This window comes from Pyrus communis, chromosome 3 (genome assembly GCF_963583255.1).
Source record: "Pyrus communis chromosome 3, drPyrComm1.1, whole genome shotgun sequence".
NCBI lineage: Eukaryota > Viridiplantae > Streptophyta > Magnoliopsida > Rosales > Rosaceae > Pyrus > Pyrus communis.
The window spans coordinates 11,213,318-11,236,397 of NC_084805.1; the positions used below are offsets into that span (position 1 = coordinate 11,213,318).

Sequence of the window (23,080 nt, forward strand, 5' to 3'; positions counted from 1 at the left end):
AAATAACATAAATTATTAAGCTATATGAACATTTCTTATGGCTTTTATGCAACGTTCAACTCAACAAAATAAAAATAAAATAAAAGCAAATGCATGCTTTAACATAAACAAAGCCACTTTTGTGGGACCTCAACATACATTAGTTCGAAGAAGTGGAACCACTTTTGTCTAGGATTTGGAAGGCTTCTTTCATGGTTGGTCTTTTTTGTGGGCTAAAACTAGCACAACTAAACCCTAATTTCAAACAAGCCAGCAAAGCATCTTCCCTGCCCTCCACCTCAGCCCTAATCGCCACGTCAACCATTATTAAAATTCGAATTTTCTCCTCCGTCAGCGAACCCGGTGTCCATTGGGCAACCAATTCTCGTTCCGAAGGTATCCTTCCGGTGAGAAGCTCAAGCAAGACTATACCAAAAGAATACACATCCCACTTGGGGTTTGGCTTCAAGTTCTTTAGGGACTCCGGTGCTTGATACGGCGAAGATGTGCTTCCCGCTCCCGCGGATGGCATTGCGGCGGGGCTGCCACCAATTGGGAGCACATCATGCGTACCTTCGCGAGTGGCCGTGGATTTTAGGCTTCCAAAGTACCCCCGGGCTGAACCACTAGCTTTTTGACCAATCGTGTTACCTAACACCAGCTTATCAAGGCCGAAATCGCTAATTATAGGTTCCATATCAGAATTTAAAAGAATGTTGCTAGGTTTGATATTTCCATGCACATGTTTCTTCTCATGGATGTACGCCAGCCCGCTCGCAACCCCTCTTGCTATCTTCATCCGAGTTTCGAGAGGTAGATGACACGGCGACGACCCTGCTCTTCCTACAAAACAATTCAAACATGTTTGAGATCTACCACACTAGTACAAGAAATTCATGAGGATAAGGAACACACTAATTAACCAAAAGTTCCGCACCGAAAACATAGAACAATTGTACTATTGACTACAAATACGAAAGACATTTCAATGTGAATGTAACACGCGAGTAATTGCCGCTCTAGTTTTACTATTTTGGGGGAAGAAGCCAGACTAGTAGACGCAGAGGAGTAGGGCTTGTCAATGTCAAGTACCAATGTGGACACGGATTCTGTGGGCTCTACTGTTTCAACTTTTTCTAGCAGGAAAATGATTTTCCAATTTTCCATGGTTCACATGCAGTTATTAAGCACACATAATTTAACTAACATACGCCAAAAAGGGAGAGGAAAGAGAGCTTACTGGTGTTGGTGGTGGCAAGGCTGCCATTGGAGACATAGTCATAGATAACAAGCTTCTCATCGTCTCCCCAGTAAAACCCACGAACCCTAACCAGATTCGGATGCCTCACCTTTGCAATGGCCCGCACTTGGCTCTCGAAATCCCTCATCTTCAAAACCCTACACTCTCCTATCCTCCTCACAGCAAGCTCAGTCTTGTCCTCCAGCACTGCCTTGTACACAATGCTTGGGCCACTGGCTCCCAATATATAAGCTGATGCTTTCAGCAGTGTCTCGAGCTCAAGCTCCGGTTGGTCCCCACCTTCTACCGTCACCAAGACGCTGCTTTTCTGAGCCTCCCCGTTTGGATTGTGCAGACCACCTAGTGGTCCATTTTTGTCATCATGGTCACTGTCTGAGCTTGTTGCCTCTGATTTCTCTTCCCCTTTTATTGTTATGCATGACCATGCTGCGGATTTTGCTGCATTGTGTCAAAGGTATTAATTATCGGTGTCCACAGAAATATCGAGAGTATGAAAATACAGAACTACACACAATATTTGATTTGGAGAAAAATTTTATTTTGTGTAACTGTATCTAAATATCGCATGTTTCGATGTGAACAGAAATATCGCGAGTCTGAAAATACAAAAATGTGCAAAAAATTGATATCAAGAGAATAATATAAAGGGTATGATATCCACATACCCTATTTTACTTCTCATATACTTTTTTTTATTTTCGGCCGTCGAATCGGATGAATTGAAAAATATCAACGGATAGAAATTATCAAAGAATATGTAAGAAGTAAAATGGAATGTGTAGATAGCATCTCTCTAATATAAAAACTTTGAATGAAATTAATGCACTAAATCGGATCGAGCTAATATCGTAAACATTGATGTGATGGGAAGGAAAGGGATTTTTGCAGTGCTTTTTCTACTCATGTTTTTGTTTTCCTAGGCTTAACCTTCATAAATGAAAGGAGAATTACGCTTAACGAAAATAGACAAGATATCAATATTGAGAGAAATAATAAAATGTACTAAATTAAATTGTAATCTAATATCAATTTCAAAACCTTTTTTTTTTTTGGTTAAGAATAAATTTTATTAGATTAAAGATTAGACTAATTACCGATAAGATTTAAACTCATGTTATCATATAAGGGCACTAATGCGGTAAAGTGCCACTTGCAATCAATTCCAAAACTTAGTGCATACCTTTTGGATCTGGGTCTTGTTTTGTGACAACTCTTGAGTTGAGACTTTTTCTCTTCCTGACGTGGTAGACATAGAGAATGACCAATCCAAGTACAGCTATTCCAGCCAAGTCCCCGACCACAATGCCGGCGATCGTGCCGGGTTTCAGCCCGGTCTGCGATTGATTCCGAGTCCCATTTGCTCCCCCAGAAGTGTTCGTTTCTGGGCCATTATCAAATGTTCTGGGAATGGCAGCAATCGCCGGAGAAGAAGAACTGGTATTAGTTGCCATATTCGGCGGTGTGGACAGAGTAGAAGGAATGGGACAGAGGGTCTTCAATGGCTTCCCACAAAGCTCACTGTTTCCTGCAAACTGCTCTGTTTTCTGACTGAGCAGAGCCGGCGAGTCGGGAATCGGTCCGGTCAAATTGTTGAAGGAGAGATCAATGTTGGAGTTCTCCGAAACCCTTTTCACGAAACCAACAGGAATTTTTCCAGAGATTTTGTTGTAGGAGAGGTTCAAGTAGCGCAGGTTTTCGCCGCCGAAGTCGAGAGGCAGAGTCCCGTTGAGGAGGTTGGAGGAGAGATCTAAAACCTCAACGGAATTAAACCCAGCTGGGAGATTTCCGGTAAAGTAATTACTCCTCAGAGAAATTACGGTGAGGTTTTGTAAAGAGGTGAGATTTTCTGGGATGTCTCCGGCCAAGTCATTGCCGGAGACGTTGAGAAACTGGAGGCTTTTGAGGCCCGAGACGAGCTCCTCCGGCAGGTCGCCAGAGATGAAATTGTTGGAGAGGGAGAGGACCTTAAGCTCTGAGGCATTGAAGAGGGTGACAGGCAGAGACCCATTGAAGAAATTCTTGGAAAGATCGAGTCTCTGGATGTGTTGGAGTGAACCCAGCTCGGGTGAGATTGAACCCACCAGGTGGCTGTTGGGGAGGACTAAGCTGGTGACTCTGAACATGTCTGGGGTACCTGGGTTTCCCAGCTGGGTGCACGTGACGCCAATCCAGGAACATGGGGTTTCGTCTTCGTAGTTCCAGTTGTCGAGGACTGAGAGCGGGTCGCTGATGATTGAGTACTTGAAGGAAAGCAGCAGAATCCCATCTGAGTTGAGAGCAAATGCTGAGGGAAGAAGAAGAAGAAGAAGAGGAAGAGGAAGAAAAATGGAAGCAACCCTCCACCAGATCATGATTGTTTCTTGAGCTGGGTGAAGATGAGCATGCTGGGTTTAATGGTTTATGGAGGTAGAGAAAGGGCTGAGAGAGAGAGAGATGGTGGCCAACCGCAGGTTGTTGTTTTGGTCAACAAATCTAAAAGGGATTAAGGAAACTGAGAAGCTTGGGGTTTAGAGAAAAAGAGAAAAGATGGTTTTGATTCTGTCTCTCTCTCTTTCTGCCAACCCTGAGGGAGAGTTTAGTAGGAGAGGAAAGCTGAGAGGGAATCTTGTTTCATGTAGGGCGGAAGAAAAGCAAGTGACATGGAGCCCATAATATATTTTACAGATGAGTTAGGGCTCGTTTGGATGTATTTTTAAAATAGTTGAAAGCGTTTTTAGATAAAATGTTTTTGGGTACCAAATGCAAGTGTTTTCTACAAGAAGCACCAATTATGTGCTTCTTACCGGAAGTACTTTAAGTGTTTTTTTTTCAGGATTTACTTGCATTTTTACTAAAGATTGGTTTCAAAAAAACATTTTCACCAAAAGTGCTTTCAGTTATTTTAAAAGCACATCCAAACGAGCTCTTAAATTCTACCATCCTGTTTGGGTATTCACATGGAAATTTGATCTAACTAAACTGCCTTTGCACTTTTATCCACCACAGATTGTCCACTAGTTGGGAACAAAAACTAGGTCCGTATTTCATACAACAAGTTTTGGGTTCGATTCCTAACACTAGTGAATCACACAATGGTGGCCAAGGAAGGCAAAAATGCATCTACGAGTCCTCCCGGGCCCTGAAAGGGTGGACTGCCATGGTGAAATTGCCAGCTGGTCCCTTTTTTGAAAAAAAAAAAAGAAAAGAAAATGGAAAAAAAAAACCGGGAATGACTTGTATAAAATGAGAATGTCAAAGGGGAAAGGGATCCTCTCCGGATCCCTTCCACCAAATCCACCAAGTCAAGGGATCTAGGCCCTTGAAATTTGATCAAATGGCTAAAGTTGTTATAACTTTTAAATGGGCCCCCTGTTTTTAACCGTTGAATCAAATTTCATGGGTCCGGCTCCCTTGACTTAGTGAATTTGGTGGAAGGGATCCAGAGAGGATACATTTCCTGTTAAAGGGGACAATACTCCAAATTAAGCAGACAATTTTCTTTGGAGAATATAAACCACGTAGTAGTATCGTGTTTTTTTTTTAACAAACGATATTATCCACACTAAGGGGAAGGGGTGGGCTTAGTCTCACAATGGGCTAGCAATAATATGGTTCAAATTGTTCTTTGGCGATAATCAAACCTAAGACCTTTCACTTAAAAGTGAAGAGGACTACTACTAGAACGTAGTACCAAGTGACAGTAGTATCATGTTATTGGCAAGGTTCTAAAAGACATTAGGCGCTAGTTGGGCGGCGGGCTAGAGCCTAGCGCCTAGGCGTCTAGGCGGATTTAAGTAAATTTATTATATTTTGTGTAAATAAGTGTTTTCTTATACTTAAAATATATATAATTTCATCATAAACTACAAAATAGAATGACGTATATATTATGAAGTATTGAAACATGATGAAAACATGAGGAACAAGGATATAATGTGTGTTCATTTAAGTATGCAACAAGTCTCTTATAATTTATTGAAAAAATATAAAATCCAAAATGAAAGTTATCTATTTTCTGTCTAAGTGAGTTATGACCTAGGCGGGTGCCTCAATAGGTCTAGGCACCTTTTATTAACTTTCAAACACCTAAGCATTAATCGGGATGGTAGCCAGCCGCCTAGCAATTAGGCAGGAATTTTTAGAACAATGGTTATTGATAAGAGTTATTTTAATCTTATTGGGATTTCATTTATTTTCTCTTTCATAACCCTTTCTTGTTTGTCCGGTGCCCTGAATAAAAGCTTGTTGCACAATTTATGCATAGTACATAACTTTTATGGTTATATTAAGATAGTCCATGGGGACTGCAGGGCACAAGTTTAATATGACAGATGACATATCAATGAATTATAAATTGTACAATTGAGGTCCACTGTAAAGCGGGAGAAAATCTGTTGTATCATCAGGAGTATATACTCATGAGTTTTATCAAGTAACGGAAGAGATAAACTCAAGAACAAACACAACGAACGTGCATAAAACAACGTGTGACGTTCGATACTGTCAAAAGATGAGAGTTGGTCTACTTGCCCTTGAGCCACTGCAACAAGCCTTTGTTCTAACATCAAATGTAGCATCCCAATCCCAATAGCTAATCCTCCACTCCCTAACTTTTCACTTTTTGACTAATCTGCTCCTCATTCTCCCCTTTTAATAATAGTGTCACTTGATCGTTCCCCATTATTCTAATCATACTGTTATTGGAAAAAGGGTAGCTTTTGGAGTCCAGCTCTGCTGTGCCCACTTTTTCTCTGCCCAGCCTGTTACTTGAAGCATTTGTTCACACCTGTCTCTCATTTAACCCACACTCTACCAGGATGGATTTAAAAACCGAACCAAACATCAAACCAAAATATAAAAAAATTCGACCCGAATTGAAAATATCGAGAACCGAAACCTTTTGGTTTAGTTTCTATTTCAATGGTTTGGAAACCAAACCGAACCAAACTGAATATATTACTTGGTGTTCTTCAAAATCCAAATAGAATGAAAGACAATTATAAAAAAAAAAAAACAATTTTCATGTATGGAAAAACCAAACCAAACGGAAATCAAACCGAAAAAAAAATTGAACCGAATAGAACAGTAACTTTGGTTTAATTTTCGATTTTGATAAAAAAAACCAAACTGATTATAACTGGACCCACTCCAAAACAGTGTTACCTTTTATTTTAATTAATTTGTAAATTTTTATTATAGTTGACGCGGTTTGATTGTGGGTTAAATGAGGGACAAATGTCAACAAAAGCCACAAGTAACAGGTTGGGCAGAGAAAAAGTAGGCGTAGCAGATCTGGACTCTAGGTTTTGGGTACTTCGGGTGAAATTGCTCTGGTCTGTTGCCTTGTTGGGTCATATGACCTCCAACTTATGCTCCGCTCATATGCTTTTTTGATGTGCCTATACTAAATAAATTATGGGAAATTCTTAAAATTCCTTTAGCAAGGAAATATAAAAATAGAAAGATATAAGCGACTTAGTACTACAATTTAAAAGTATTATTCTTTATTTATAAGTAAGAAATTTTATGTTTGATTTCCATCAAAGACAAATTTGAACCATATTATTGCTAATAAATTGTAAGGCGAAGCCCACTCCCTCCCCCTTAGTATAGATAATATCATTTGTTCAAAAAAAAAAAGATGAAAAGGCACAAGAGATACTCAATGTAATTAAGTAAAGAGTTTCTCTGGTCTCTTGGGTGTTGCTTAAGAGGGAGTAGTTACTGGTCACATGGAAATTAATAATTTGACTATTACTTAAGTGTTGATTAACGCGTTTATATTTTATTAATTACACATCATTTAGTTTAGGGAATTGTTATTAGCACTCCAAAAATCTCATTCTACACTCCAAACTTTCTATATTAGGAAAGAAAAATATATTTGTGAGGAAGGGTGTAGAATGAGATTTTTGAAGTACCAATAATACTTCTCTTAGTTTAAAATTTAGTTTACAAATTTAATTTACCTAGCATTCATCGAGTTAAAAAAACGGTCAGAAGGTGATTCCTGCAAGCTATTAGGAAGTATTTAATTTCTTAAACAAAAAACAATGTGATGGCATGCGATAGAAATAGAGCATCCAATCCAAAATTAATTTTGACAGTTAGTAGAATATATGCTTAACATGATGCACAAAGTTCAATATCGGATTGCAAAACGAACGAACAAAAAAAAAAAGTAAATATAATTCTCCAGAAGCAATACACGATTTTTCATATCAAACGGCCAAATCTAAGCCAGTTAAGGCTTTCTCGTGAAAAATACGAGTTGCTCACAAGTTGAACATACAAATGTGCGAGCTTGGCTTGCTCTTTTCATGAACCTTAGTCAAATTCAATATAGTTTTAATTGTTTTTCTTTTTTTAATTTTTTTTTTAATAAAAAAACTATGGGCAAGCCCAGGATGCACCCTGCAGACCCACCAAGGAGCATTGAGAGCTTTCTTAACACAAAACGGCTGTTGAAGCGATTTAAAGAGCACACTCTATCGACATAACGAAAAAACAAATACTCTCATAACTGTAAAAGCACTTCCCAGATTTAGAAGCACTAAACGCATTAAAGCTTTTGTCCCAAAAAAAAAAACGCATTAGAGCTAGGACAACGAGCACCTTTCCCACTAGACCACATCGTGTTTGATGGTAATACGAAATTCTTGATAGGGTTGTGAGATCAGTGTTCTAAAAATTGGCCTAGGCAGTGAAGACCCGCCCCGATTTAGGGTAAATCGTTTCAAAAAATCAATCTGGAGCTAGGCAGGCTAGGCGGATTTGATTTGATTTTTTTTTTTAATTAGTTGTGTGCTTTTTTATTTTTTTAGTTTCATGGTGCTATACTTATGGAAATGGTGTACCTAATTCACAAATGATGTATTAACTACAAGTTCATCTAATTGTGAAATAAATTGGAGAACTTTTGAGGGGATACATGACACACCCCGACCGAGATCAGGGCGTGCTGGCCGTCACACGAAGGTGACGTAGCCATGTGCGCGTGCGGAAGCTAATAAGAAGGTAATATAAAAGTACGAATAATTAAAAACCTACTAGCATACAAAGTACTAGTGTATGTGAGACACAATTTCAGAGCAAGTCTACAGCAGTCAAGAAGGAAAAATGCGACGTATATACACCCGAAGGTGACCCTACAATGGTGAGTGTCTGTCAGAAATGTCGGGACGCCCTCTGGGATAAACCACCGAACCTGCTAGACCACTAGAACCTGGAGGGGCGCAAAAACAAAAGCGTGAGTGGGCAAAAACAAAGTTCTTTGAAAACTCTTTAGCAAAATACATTCTAACCCCTCGCCGTAAAACCTGTATACTTCCCAGAAAATGAACATATATACGTATGTATAGATATGTCAATCATGCTCCATGATATGCCATTCATGCTCGAGAATATGCCACAACGGAAACTCATAATCACATGTAAATGCTCAAGCGTAAATCACATCAATAGCATACAATCTGACAGCCGGGAGTCACCTAACGTGACCTGTACGGCTGCATATAGAGCTCCAATCTCAACTCAATAACTGAATCTGCACACAAGTCGGAACCACCTAACGTGGTCTGTACGACAGGCTGGGTGTAATATATATATGTATGCTCTAGTGCTACGATCACGTGAAGCTGGGCGATAAATCGCGGGTCACCTACAAGTCGGAACCACCTAATGTGGTCTGTACGACAGGCTTGCACCTAACTTGGATCCAAGGCGAGCATGCGGTGCTGGTGAACATACACGTGAAGGCTGTGCCCTGGCCTCGGGCGGGAGCACTAACACCGGGGGTGCAGATTATGAGCTCTCTAAACATCTCAAACTACTATTGCATAACAACATGAATACCGCTTACCTGGCACTTACCTGTGCGTCCACATCACCAAATACATATATATATATATATATGTATGCCACTACTAATACATGCGATGATGCGTAAACAACATTCATATGATGCATGGCATAAAACAAATAACCTTTTCTATTTAATTTCTGGGAATTAATATGTATATAGGTATATACGGAAAACAAAAGCCCACTCACTGATAATTAGAAGGGTCGTAGCCCCCCTGCCTCGAGTGTGTACGCTCGTCCTCGGAATACGAATCACCTATACGCGAAAAAGCTACGAAAACGTTAATTTAAAAGCACATAACCAACTTCTCGTAATAACTTCTCATACATTGCTCAAAATGGACAATTGAATATACCAACGTGCTCTACACAACCTCAGGATCACACCCATATTTTTAAAATAATTTTTGGACCACGCACGCGCCCCCACGCGCCGTCCTAGGCACGGACCTACGCGCCCCCCACGCGCGGCCACGTGCCATGCACACTGACGGCGTCAACTGACGCCGTCAGGAATATTCCGTTAAACTGACGGAATATTCCGTTAACCTTAACTGACGCCGTCAACTGCCGTTAGGAATATTCCGTTAAACTTAACGGAATATTCCCCTTTCTTCTCCGGCGAGCCTCCGGCGCCGGCGACGGCGCCGGAAAACTGGAAAATTTTCAAACTTTGTTTTCTCACTCGTTTCTCAACCAATTTCCATGATTTTTGAACCAAAATGAAGCTTAGGACTAGTAGAACAACGTTAGACTAGTTTTAAGGCCTAAAAATCACACGATCATACCTGTCTTCAAGCTCAAAACTCGGCCAACTTTGAACAGGACGATCCCGACGTCCAAACTCGTCCAACGATACACTCCGAGGCTCCTTGGGACCTCACAAACACAACTACAAGCATCAAAATTGCAAAAACAAGCTAGTTTAAGGGTTGCATGAACAGTACATAATTCGGCCATTGTCGAAACGACGTGAAAACGTTCGAATCCTTACCTGGAATTGGTATGGTTGTGCTCCTCACAACCTCACGAGTTCAATGGTGTAATTGGTTTCTTGATTGGTGAAGTATTGGGTGAGTTTGATGTTGGTCCGTGTGTTGAAGGAAGAAGAACTCGGGGAGAGAGAGAGAGAGCGAGAGACAGGAAAGGCAGAGAGTGAGGGAAAGAGGGAGGGAATCCCGGGAGAGTGATAGAGTGTATGAGTGTGTGTGTGGTCCTACAACACCACACAACACAAAACTACACGTAAAGTAACGAACTAGGGGGTAAAATTGTAATTTCAAATGTACGTTTCGTTAGTTTCGGGACGGGATGTTACAATACATATAAAAAAATAAAAATAAAAACTAGATACAGCAACGTTAAATAATTTAGTCTATGTCCAATCCAATGCAAGGATCATTGTAACGCCCTGCCCCCGAAATATTTATTTTTGGAAAATAATTCTGATGATAGGCCCAAATCATAATTCTTGTTTAACTCACTAACATTAATCACTATTCTTTATGTAAATTTCTTCATTCCACATATGATCTATAACCATATTTCTCTTTTAAATCATACAGTTACATTTACAATTAATTGCCATTTTCTTCTCTTAAATCAAATTACCAACTAAAAGCGCATTCTTAACTCACTGGCCAGGCGCCGCCGTGTGTGGCAGTCGACCGCCTCAAATCGCCGGAAAATTTTACTATTTCTAAAAATTCTCAAATTTTACAGAAATGTAGATCAAATCAAGAGGAACAACTTTTATACTTGGACCAAAGTCCAACTCGGCCGGAAAACACCTCAAATCTCCCTCAATCCGCCGGAACCCTAGAAATGGGTCCATTTCAATTCGATCATTTTGGTGTTCCATCGCCCCAAAACATGTTTGGGGTTTGTTCCTGGGACCAAAATGAGTTGAATGATGGTGGTACTCGACAGCGGGCCTTGCAGATTTTGCCGATTTCCGCCACACCCTTAACGACACCCTTCGGGGGAGTTTACCTAAATTCAAAGCCAATTTCCACCAATTTTTTGTTGTAAATAAGAGAGGGAAGGTCGGGGACCTATTCTCACGTGATAATTTGGAGTAAACCGTTTGGATTCGGTCGGAAAATGCAACGGAAACCATGGTTTCCGTCAGTCGGGTCACGAAAAGGGGAAACGGGTAGAGAGACCTGGTTGGCTACCTCTCTTTCTCTCTCATTTCCCTCATTTCCTGCTCTCCCCATTGGTCACCCTCATTTTCCTCCCCTCTTCCCCTTTCATCTCTCTTTTTCCACCCCCCCCTTTTTTTTCTCTTCACGTGGCCTAATTCCACCCAAAACAGAATCTGGAGCCTTCCAGATTCATGACAAAACGACAAATTTGCCCTTACTTTCGTTCGTTTTTATTTTATTCATTATATTCCGTTTCACGAACGATTTTCTTCTACACACTCGTGGAATCGTCCTCTACTCAAATATGTCAAGAAATATGACAAAATATATGAGGATAAAATATGTTCTCGTATAATTACGTTAAACCAAATAGGGGCATTTTCGTCCTTTTCCACTTATCAATAAATTTTACAACATAATTTATAATAATTTCCGGAACAAACTATAAAAGTTCTCAATTAAATTTTCCATACCCATAAATAGATTTATTTTTCGATTTTCTCCACATATTTATATATTTGAAATTTTCAGGGTATTACAATCATGAACAAGAAGAATTTAGTTTATGATCCAAGAATACTCCTCGTTATGATTATATGCTCACTTTTTTTAAATATTGAACTTGTTGGATGGATGTACTTTGTGTATTCTTGTACTTCTATTTTTGCATTTTATCATTCTATTATTATCCATACAAGTATAGTTTTTTTTTAAGTGTAAATAGGCATTTATTTACAAGATATATAATAAATTTACATAAATCCGTCTAGGCCACCTAGGTGCCCGCCTAGCAGCTTAGGCGCTAAACCCCCTGCCTGTCGCCCAACTACCGTCTAGCGTTTTTTAAAACTTGTGTGAGATGATAGACTTTCTAAGCTTTTCTAGCCCTAAACTTGTAGTACTCACCGGACGACTCAGAAGCAGTTGTCCTGCATATAACATTGACGTCAATACATCATATGTGCTGTACAAAAATCACTTGGACTACTGGAAATTGATTGACCAAACTCAAAAGAAAAGTAGACAAGAATAGGAGGCTATTGCAAATACTCTTAGGTGGGGACACCAACTTTTATGTTTTTTAGTACAACGAAATATTTTACATTAAAGGAATGGAAAGTTCGGCCTAAGCTACACTATGAGCACTTAATTTGGTATCGAATTCGCCATTCACGAGAATCGAACCTAAGACCTCTCACTTATAAGTGAAGAGGAATACCACCAAACCGTAGTACTGAGTAACAATTTGGTAGTCTTTTAAATCTGGTTGTTAGCCATTTCTGTTCTTGTCTATTTATCATACCAACAAGTGTGGAAATATAACTTTTAAGACCTTGCAAAATTAAGAAAGAAAGGTGACTCCTTGAGTTCTTATAAGATTAAGTCATCCATTCTCGGCACTAGTTTGAGATTGTTGTGATTTAAAAAAAAAAAAAAAAAATATATATATATAATTGTATAATTTCTGATGTTTAAGGTGTCTGATAAATTAAAAAAAAAAAAAAAAAAAGATTATTTTGAAAGTTTTGGCGATTGACAGCAGAAGCTGGCCATCAAGCTAATTACCTAGTTCAGCTTAATCCAGTTTCATGTTTGGTATTAATCTTACCATAACCCCATGATCATGTGCCTTCGAGTAGGATTATTTGTAGTAAGAAAAAAGTTGACATCCTTAATCCCACACCCGATCTTTTCACGTGTATTATACATGTAAGGACACATATATAATTTTGTGCAAGAAACTAATATATTTTCTGCACAGAGGCGACTTTGGAATAAGCATGAAGTTAGGTAAGACCAAAATACATAAAGTCAAATATTTTTGTAAGATCTTACAAATGACATGATCGGACATCCTTACTCCAATGGCGTAGCCACCCACAAGGCTAAGGTGGGCTGTAGCCCAGGGAGGTTTCTGTAAGAGTAGTGTTATCTGTGCACTCATTTTTACTTCTCACACACCCCTCTCAATTTTCGGTTGTTCGAATCGAATGAGTTGGAGATGATCACTGACAGAAAATTAATAAGACTGCGTTGGAAGTAAAAATGGGTTTGTAAATAGAACTATTCTTTTGTAAAATCATGTTTATAGCTTACTCAATTTCAATAGAGATTATTATTTAATGTATATTTTATAGAGGATAGGTAATAAATAATACATTTTATGCTAAAAATTATAAATTAGTTCTATCTCCAGTCCCTTTTTATCATATTCTTTAAAGAAAAAGACCATTTACCCTATGCAATTTAGCCTCTGTGCTTCTTACTCAAGAAAAGAAAAATAATTTCTTTAAATCCACAATTAAATCCTTATCTCAGCAATTCCTTAATTTCCGTTGCGATTTTCCAATAAATGTCACCCTTGGTACTTTCTTAATCTCTATATTTACTTATTCTTGATTTAATTAGTAGGTTAATTATTTATACGGTCCATGAATTTATCGGTTAGGGTTATGATTTTGAGAATAGTTTATATTATATTTTTGTTCTTTTATATTGATTATTACATAAGTTTATATAAGCAAAATATAAACATATGATTTTATAGTACTATTTTCAATTAGCCCACCCAAGGAAAAAATTCTAGCTCCGCCCTTGCCTTACTCAAGGTTTTGTCTCCTTCTCAAGATATGGTTGCTGAGCTAAACTTGTTCTTTGGTAGATTAGATTTCAAGATTATCATAGATTTCAAAAAAATTACATATAGAACTAAGTTCTACTCAGAAAAGCTGCATAGAGAATGTATATGTGTTTTATAAGCCATTCAATCCCTTTCAACCATGCGCATAAGTATTAACCACTACAGTTCTGGGTGTGTGGGGACTAGAGAGGTTAATTGAACATGTTAATTAGAACATAGGATTTGGAGGGCACCATATTTCTTTACAGGAGAAGACAAGTGATTAGGTGTGGTTGCTTTGATTAATGGAGTCCTCCCCCTCATTATTTATGTTGAGCAAAATATAATCTCAAAAATCCAGAAGAAGATACGTGGATTTTTCCTCAAGAAAAACAAGAATATCCTCACTAAATGGGCAGAGCTCTCAAATACTCTCACGTGCAACACAGCATCCTTGGAGGTCCAAGCAACTAACTGAGACTGCTCATAGCTCCCCTGCTCGTGGCATGGAAAAGTCAAAGCATTAATGGTAGGATTAATTACTAAATCCTATCTTTAATAGATTCTCAATTGAAGATCAACTCCATCAAGTAAGGAATCTCTATCACAATCAGTTATGGATGCTTCCATTATCATCCCAAGATATATCTCCTATTAATATCTTGCGAATATTCTTTACTCATTCATCCAACGGATGACACACCTTGGTCAATAGGATGTCGCCATGTGTAGGGCAAATCCCTAATCCTAATTCGTTAAGACCAAAGATGACAAATTTTTGCTAGCACAATTTATGCTGTGGATAATAATGTCTCGCTAAACCAAATTAATCATTGTTAACTGATAGGATTTTTATCACCTAAATTACAGAGAACAAGGTTATTGTAGTATAGATAGCTTGAGCAAATCATCCTCCATAGGGATTGATATGAATAAGTTATATTTAAAACCAATTCGTAATCAACTATGCAATACAAAATATAGAAAGTTGAGATAAAAAAATAAATAAAAGATTGCAAGAAATTAAAAGTAATGAAATTGGTGAGAAATTAAATGAAAGAGAATAATCAAAACAAACGTTTTAGAAAATCAAAGGTGAAAAACACTAGGGTTTAGCCGTGATCATTAATAATACTACGTAGTTCTACCAATCACTTACAAGTTAACATCTGCAAACTTTGAAGGTTAGGTTTTCCTAACGCATATTCTACTTGCGACATGCAAATTTTGACGTGACCATATTCCTACGTCTTTATCTCACTCCTCGTCCTCGTAGATATAGTACCAATACATCATTGCTAGAAAGCCATGCCCAACCAGGCTTCTTAAATCTTAATATTATGCTCATGTTTCCTAGTTCACAACATACATAGTTGAAAACGATCATTACAAATCTAACGTTATATTTTAGCAACAGGGACGTTTTTGCCTTCATGTCTTATGACCAGTTTTCGTGTAGTGAAGTTTGTTAGAACACAAAACCAAAGTTGCCTTTTGTAGAAAACTTTGTTTTAACTCAAATTTCTTCGACTTCGATTCTATCTATATTTGATAAGATCGATTGCTTTAGGGTGGAAAATCACCATATGAAGCTTTCTCAAATTGGTTAACCAAGCTCTAAATGATATTATTTAACCCAAATAAACATAGCACATCTTCAACTCCTCTTGAACTAATTTTCTTGTTGCCATACCAATCAAACTGCCCGAACCAAACCAATCAGCGGTCTAGGGTCTAATGTGAACTGTTCCACTTCATCGTTTTTTTAGATTGGCCACCGACGGAATTCAAACTCATGCTTCAAATGTGTTGTTTGAGGTCCGAACCGATCCAATCCAGACAGTATCCAACCAGCTCTATCTAGTCTTGGTTGATGACCCAAAATTCGTCCCGGTTCCATATTTCTCACCTTTTGGGCTTATGACCGAAATTTCATAGGATGTCAAATGTTTAGGGGCCCAAAAACATGCCCTCATCAGCTCCCCAAACTCAGTACGACAGCAAAAAAACAGTTCCCACACACTCTCCCTCCCCCTCTCTCTCCTTCTGCTAACCGTTTTATTATGCAAACTCTACTATCGCCGGTGACACGCGCCGCCTACTTCACGGCGGCGCCACCTACAGCTGTCACGACTCGGCCCTTAGCGTATCACGTTCCTCTTCGATCAATCTCCGACCGCCACGTGCCCAGCCTCACTCTCTCTTCTTCGTTTTCTTCTTCGTATGGTGCTCCCACCCACAGAGGACCAAGGCTCTCCATCAGCACCATCAGGGCATCTTCCCCTCCAATTTCTCAGAACTTCACCTCCCCAAACGACGAAACTGAAAAGGCCAAGCTCCTTCAGGTTCTCCTTCTTCTACTTTGCCTAATTTATTCTATTTTCTGTTTGGTTTACGAGAAAATGTGGGAAAATGTAAGACCATGAAGTGAAATTACTGATATTTTTACTGAATTGACCCAATTTCGAAACGATAGATTTTTCAATTTCAACATTTGCATTGCATTGTTGATGATTTGATTGAAAAGTGAAGTGCTTTAGGTGGTTTGTGGTGTGTAGGTAGCCAAAAGGTTAGAGAGCACAGCAAGGTATTTCAAGAGGTTGGGTAGTTTAGGGTTTTGGGGGCAGCTGGTCAGCACTGTTGTGGCGGCCGTGATTCTTTCGTTTTCAGTTGTTATAACCGGCAAGGTTTCGTCACCACCTACTTTTTATGCCACTGCCGGTGGGATTGTGGCGGGATTCATCTCTGTGTTTTGGTCATTTGGGTACATTCGCCTCTCGGATAAGCTTCGAAGAACTGCAAGTGACCCTGCAAAGGTATTGTGGAATTGTCAATTTTGGGAAAGCTATTTGTGTTTGTGATTGAATTGTATGTGCTTTGTGAAATTTGTTACATAAGGGCGGTAATACTGTTTTCGGACAAATGTTAAGTTGCATGGACTTTGTGCATGATGTGAATTGTGAAGTTCCATCATCCGTGGCATGCTGATAATGATATGTTCAACCGATGCCCATTATCCCGATTGAACTGAAATATCAGTTGCCACCTTGAATAGGCTGAAAGTATAAAATCTATTGATTTACTCTTCAATAACAGAATAAGATAACAATGGAGTTGTCCGTCTGTCACTGTCACCCAAATAAATTGTACTTACGGTCGCACTTCAATGAATTTAAATCCTTGTAACTATAATTGCCTGTGAGCACTTCATCTGCTTTCATTCTTCTTTATTTTCGTCCATCATTATCATCCCGTTATTGGGTTTCTTGTTGAAATTGGCTCAAATTCTACCCACATTTGAAAGATGTTTTCATAACCGATAACTATCTGACTTTGTTCTCCAATGGCACCTTTTACCTATTACATCTGTGTTTCACTGTTTATAATATACAGGCTCCTCCACGCGCTGATGTTATAAAAAGCTTAAAGAATGGCATTGTTCTGAACATTTTGGGTATGGGTGCTGCTGTTCTTGGCATGCAAGCAACGGTAGGACTGTTGGTTGCTAAGGCTCTTACTTCCTCTGCAAATCCATATCAGGGTCTCACTCCAGGTTACAGTCCTGTTCTTGCCTTGGATGTATTCTTGGTGCAGGTAGATTCATATATCTCACTTTACTTTTCGTTCTGTTCTGAAACATTAGGTTAGATAATACCCGTAGTCTTGCAGAGTATACTTTCAGTTTCCTTGTTCTAACGGGTCATCAGTATGCCTCAAACTCTGTAGAGTATAGTTACCTTTTAGTTTTTGGGCATGATTTCGAAAAAGGAATTTGCAATTGGGAGAAGGCTGACATTTCTATTCATTTGTTTCGCGTTTTCGTTGCAGGCATCGGCAAACACTATCCTTTCTCACTTCCTGGGACTTCTCTTCTCCCTAGAGCTGTTGCGCTCAGTAACGTTGCCACCTTCTGAAGGCATTCCCATTCCCAGATTTGCATAAATACTGCCCTACCTTTTTTCAAAGCATTGAAGCCGTGATTCTTTTTAAGTGTTTTTGCTTCTTTACGATGTTATAAGACAAATGCGTTTCTGTATTACATTCGTAGGCTTTGCTGCCTCTTTCCAAGTGTATTATACTTGGAACTTCTAACACAAAAATGAGATTTGCTCTATCCAATATGACATGGAATGTTGGGCGATCAAGCATCACCATGATCAAAAAATGAGTATAGTAGATATGAGAATACTTCGTTAGATGTGTGGGGACACGAGCAATGACTAGATTAAGAACAAGGATATTAGATGTAAAGTAGGAGGGGTGGGCGTAATTGAAGATGAGAAAATCGATTAAAATGGTTTGGACATGTAAAACAAAGATCTATAGATACTTTAGTTAGAAAATGCGATTGTGAGACATAAAGTTAGGACAAAATGGGTAGAAAAAAAACCTAGAAAGACTTGAAAAAAGACTTTCAAGAAAAAATATAGAGTATTTGGAACTAACCGAAAACTTGACACAAAACAAGTGTAATGACGTTCTAAGATTCGTACAGCCAACCTCATTTAGTGGGATGAGACTTTGTTGGTGTAAGTAGCACCCAACAAAAAATAATGCACGTAAAGTTTCTAGGCTAACAAACTGACAGAATTAAGAGGAAAATTACAACATAAAACGATGAAACATAGAAGGATGGCAAACCAAAACACTCTATATTTCATTATAAGGATTAAGTTTCTCTCTTTCATCCCATGGAGATGAACACAAAGTTTTAACCACCAAGATCCAATGATCCAATAACTATTCACCAAAAACCTAACAAGATTATACGATCCAAAGCCAAAAACAATGTAACGCTGAAACTCAAATGCAGGACACTAACGGGATCCACCCAAGTCTTGTCAATGATGCTGTTTCACTGTCAATATGTATAGCCGCAGCATGCCAATAAAAAGATAACCAAAGTACACTACTTCGTACGTTGAAAGCCTTGTATAAGGTTGTTATCACACTTTCCGGAGCTCCATAATACCCTGCACCATATGTAGATATGTTTTAGAGAAAATCAGCAGCAACTAAATCAACAGAATCAACAAAAAAATGATACCAGTGTACACACAGAGACGGTGCAAGAAATCAAATGAGTAGTCCATTCAAAGAAAATCAACAAAAAAAGAAACTTCAGAGGGCCAATGTCATATGAAATTAGACAAATTGGAGAATTTCATATATCCTGGTGTACATTATGAATAATGGTTTAATGCAATATGTAAGAAATTATATTCATGAAGATTTAAATGAAACTGATTTTGTTGGCCCCAAATACCTTAAAGGCAATATCATATGAATACTTTGAGAGACAAAATAGCAAGCAAAGTACATCAAAATTAGAACTCGAAGACGCCAAAACTTGTTCAATTTTATGTATCCACTGAGAATTATCAAAGAAAAGTCATTGTTAAATTATTTCATATGCAAATGCCTGTCATAAAATCAATACGATCTGTAAGAACATCGTATTCTTTTGAACAGAGTTCATACTTCAAAATGAGTTTCGCTTTACTCATCAAAGTGAAAACAGAAAACAGTTATAGTCTGGAAAATTAGTACAGTACACTAAACTAATCCAAGTGAGTTTTCTTCTTCAGAGCTAGAATGACAATGACAGGTAGGCGTTTGAAGAGAAGTGTTGGAATCTAAAGGTCTTCTCCTAAGCCAAGACAGAGTACATGGAGTGCAAGTTCAGTGCAAACGGAGGCTCAAATGAGTTAAGGGTGAGGATTTGAGATCAGGAAGTACCAAAGAGCGACCGCTTTCGCTACCTAGGATCTATCTTGCAAAAGAATGGAGAGTTGGATGGAGACCTCAACCATAGAACACAAGCTGAATGGATGAAGTGGAAGAGGGCATCAGGCGTGTTGTGTGACTGCCGTATGCCACTATATCTCAAGGGAAGATTTTATAGGACAACAATAAGGCTGGCAATGCTTTATGGTACGGAATGTTGGGCGGTGAAGCATCAACACATACATAAAATGGGTGTAGCAAAGATGAGAATGCTCCATTCAATGTGTGGGCACATAAGAAAGGATAAGATTAGAAATGAGGATATCCAAGGTAAAGAAGGAGTAGCCAAAATTGAAGGAAAGATCAAATAAAATCAATTACATTGGTTTGGACATGTGAAACGAAGGCCTATTGACGCTTCGATTAGAAGATGCGATTGTGGGATAGAGGTCCAGGGCCGAAGGGGTAGATGAAGACTTTGGAAGAGACTCTAAGAAAAGACTTAAGAGTACTTGGATCTAATGGAAGACGTGACACAAAACCAAGCACAATGGCGTTCTAGTATTCATATAACCAACCCCACTTAGTGGGAAAAGGCTTTGTTGTTATTGTTGTACGAAAGCTGAAAATTAGATTGACTGAAATGGAAATACTGTTTATTTTTCACTGGAAGAAAGGGCTAATTTTAGTGGGAGTTACCAGGTTAAATGTCAGGTGCAAATGAATTTATTAATTGCGATGTTTACATCGCAATCCTTGCAGCTTCTTTTCCCTTCTTTTTTTTTTTTATTACATTTATTTGTTCCTTTAAGGAATTTAATTGCACCAGGGTTAGTGTAAACACTGCCCTTTTGTCTTACAGACTTTCATAACATAAAAAAATTGCAGTAAAGACAGGACAGTTTCTCGAAACAGACACAGAACATAGGAAGGACTTCAAGCTTTTCCTTTGTCTGTGAAAAGAAGCTGTAGAGATTGCTCAATCATCCCATCATAATCCGTAAGACACCACAGACCCATACCCAGAAATCAGTTATACCTACTTGTGCCAACCATTCTAAAGATGGTCCTCCATTCCTCTCTAGCCATTCAAAGTTCTGGCCTTCCTTTTCTGTTTCCCCAGATTTGGAAGTTTGGGAGTAACATCCGGAAAGTGAAAGGTAGCACACCACTACATGACTCTGTTTCATTACTAGTATGTTTCGCTTAAAAATTCCTACCATATACCATAAATTAAAACTCGGTTTGCAAAATTACAGCTTCATTCTCAGTACAAATAATGAACATCGTAAAGCATAATGATGCAAGAGATTTCACACACTTGAATAGTTCACAAGATGCTTTAACTAAATACACTGATCACATGCTTCAACATGTCCATCATAAAAAACAAAACCTAGCAAATTTTTCAAACCACATAGATTCAGCATAACAAAAATAGCCTGAATTAAGTCCTCTAATGCCTTGATACGCAAACTGCCAACAATGGGGAAGAAGAAATAATATGAATAGATATTTATAAGAGTATCTCGGTAGAGAAAGAGATCACACTTACCTACTGTAGCTTCTTCTCCTTGTTTGAACCCAATGGAATTTTCTTTAGGATGCTATCATCAATTTTCCTGTACTGTGTTTGTATTACTCTGTTTGCTACATGCAGCTTATCATCAATGTGGTCCTGATACTTATCATACAACATGGGCACTGAAAGACTTAGAAGAACCCCTGGATAATAGTTAAAGAAATGTCCGTAAATAAATATTGCAAATCTTTCAAGCATGCACCTAAACTAAACATATAAAGATACAATGTGCAGTAAAGAGCTTACCAATGTAGAAAAGCGTTAGGAAGTTGAAGAAACTTCCGACATAAGAAGCTAGCCACAAGCAGAAAGCAACCTAGAGAAGCAAACCAAAATTTCCAATCAGTAAAATTCATAATGTTCTGTTCTATGTAATCCATAAAAACCACCTACTTGAAACCATAAACCAAAGGGGAAAAATAAACTACGCCTAACCTGAAGAAAGAGCTTCCAATTTCTCCCAATAGCAATGTCTCGTGCAATAGACAGTACACGATTAATCCCAGCATGCAGTGCATCAGCAGCCTTCACAACATTGGCCTCAGAGATTTCCATATCAGGGAGAGGAGGCAAAGGTCTGAAAGACAGCAACCCCGTTTTTCATTAAAATCGCCTCAAACTAAAATCAATCCTCAGAACAGTATAAATCACCATCCATCGTTCCCAAAAAAAATTAATTCAACTGATCTTGCGTTCTTGGTTACTTTCTCCATGACGTATTCAGGAAAAACTAGTTCAATAATCCAAAATAACATACTCCTAATAAATACACGTCTGATCTAAGCTAAATGAACCCGGAAATTCTCAGTGGGATAACAAGATCGATAAAAAGTATACAAGAAACGCAGCGAAAAATGGCCAAAAATTAGAGGGTTACCTGTTGAGAAGAGAAGCAGATTTGGCCCAGAGGAAAAGGATGACCACAAGAAGCAGTAGAACATTGGCCACAAATGACAAGAGATTGTAACCAGCTCGCTCAAACAGCAACCACGACGCCGTCGTAGAGGTCAGCAGTAAAACTCCTCCACTCCATTTCTTCCACAGCAGGACATCGGCAACTACCAAAAACCCCAAAATTAACAATATTAATCACAAGTTACATCAACCCACAAAGTCGATTAGGTTGTATTAAGATCAAGAACAATGTAATGATTATTCCATAATCCAAATCTACGGAATGTTTAAACAAGATTATGGTTAGTCATCGCCAATGGAAGTAGAATCGATTCATACCAAATCGGAATCGCGAATATAATTCTATGGATTTACAAATCAACAGCATCCGTGCAATTATGTGTGTGCGTACACACACACACACACGGATATGTGTAGAGAGAGAGAGAGAGAGAGAGAGTACCAGGGCCACCTCCGAGAGTTTGGTGAACGGAAATGCGACGAGGAGGCATAGATTCTCCCATGGAGATTTAGGGTTTCAGAGAGGAGAGAGATGGAAGGAGAGAGGTACTTGATAGGGAGGGAGATGGAAATTACAAAAATGAATGGAAATGGTTTAAGAAGAAGAAGAAATGGCAATGACTTCATTTACTTTTTTTGTTTTTTGTTTTTAAATAAAAAGGGGACCTGGCTTTGATACGGTAGTTTACCATTTCAAGGGCCCGAAAGATTCCATTTTAGCATCTTTTGATTATCATCGTGCATTTTATTTTTGATAAGAATTAAACTCAAAATGTATTATGTGAAATACGAACTTGGAATCTGTCCCTAATACAAGATAAAAGCCCAAAATTGCTAATCTGGGTGTTTTATTACCTGTCTTCCCATAAAAAAAATGAAACTTTAACGAAAAACTTTATTTTTACATTAAAAAATCAATCACGATACTATTTACTTTACTATTTATTTTGTCCTTATCGTTAAAACTCAAGGTTTTCAGACATTTTTCATTAATTTTCGCTAAAAAT

At 38.4% G+C, this 23,080-nt stretch overlaps 3 protein-coding genes across 3 annotated transcripts; 1 reads left to right on the forward strand and 2 right to left on the reverse strand.

The window, feature by feature from the left end:
- Window positions 1-5: 5 nt before the first annotated feature.
- LOC137729616 (receptor protein kinase-like protein At4g34220) lies at window positions 6-3,870 on the reverse strand. Its single transcript, XM_068468595.1, has 3 exons — window positions 2,421-3,870; window positions 1,220-1,678; window positions 6-822 (listed from the first exon to the last, which is right to left on the reverse strand). Exons 1-3 carry the CDS (start codon window positions 3,589-3,591, stop codon window positions 140-142), a joined length of 2,313 nt encoding a protein of 770 aa, XP_068324696.1. The 5' UTR covers window positions 3,592-3,870; the 3' UTR covers window positions 6-139.
- An 11,979-nt stretch (window positions 3,871-15,849) lies between these two features.
- LOC137729624 (protein TIC 21, chloroplastic-like) lies at window positions 15,850-17,970 on the forward strand. Its single transcript, XM_068468603.1, has 4 exons — window positions 15,850-16,194; window positions 16,408-16,665; window positions 17,243-17,443; window positions 17,678-17,970. The coding sequence occupies exons 1-4, from the start codon at window positions 15,913-15,915 to the stop codon at window positions 17,789-17,791; spliced, it is 855 nt and encodes a 284-aa protein (XP_068324704.1). The 5' UTR covers window positions 15,850-15,912; the 3' UTR covers window positions 17,792-17,970.
- A 499-nt stretch (window positions 17,971-18,469) lies between these two features.
- On the reverse strand, window positions 18,470-22,689 carry LOC137729385 (reticulon-like protein B11). Its single transcript, XM_068468331.1, has 6 exons — window positions 22,516-22,689; window positions 22,036-22,216; window positions 21,594-21,735; window positions 21,405-21,474; window positions 21,132-21,301; window positions 18,470-18,822 (listed from the first exon to the last, which is right to left on the reverse strand). The coding sequence occupies exons 1-5, from the start codon at window positions 22,574-22,576 to the stop codon at window positions 21,132-21,134; spliced, it is 624 nt and encodes a 207-aa protein (XP_068324432.1). The 5' UTR covers window positions 22,577-22,689; the 3' UTR covers window positions 18,470-18,822.
- Window positions 22,690-23,080: the final 391 nt, after the last annotated feature.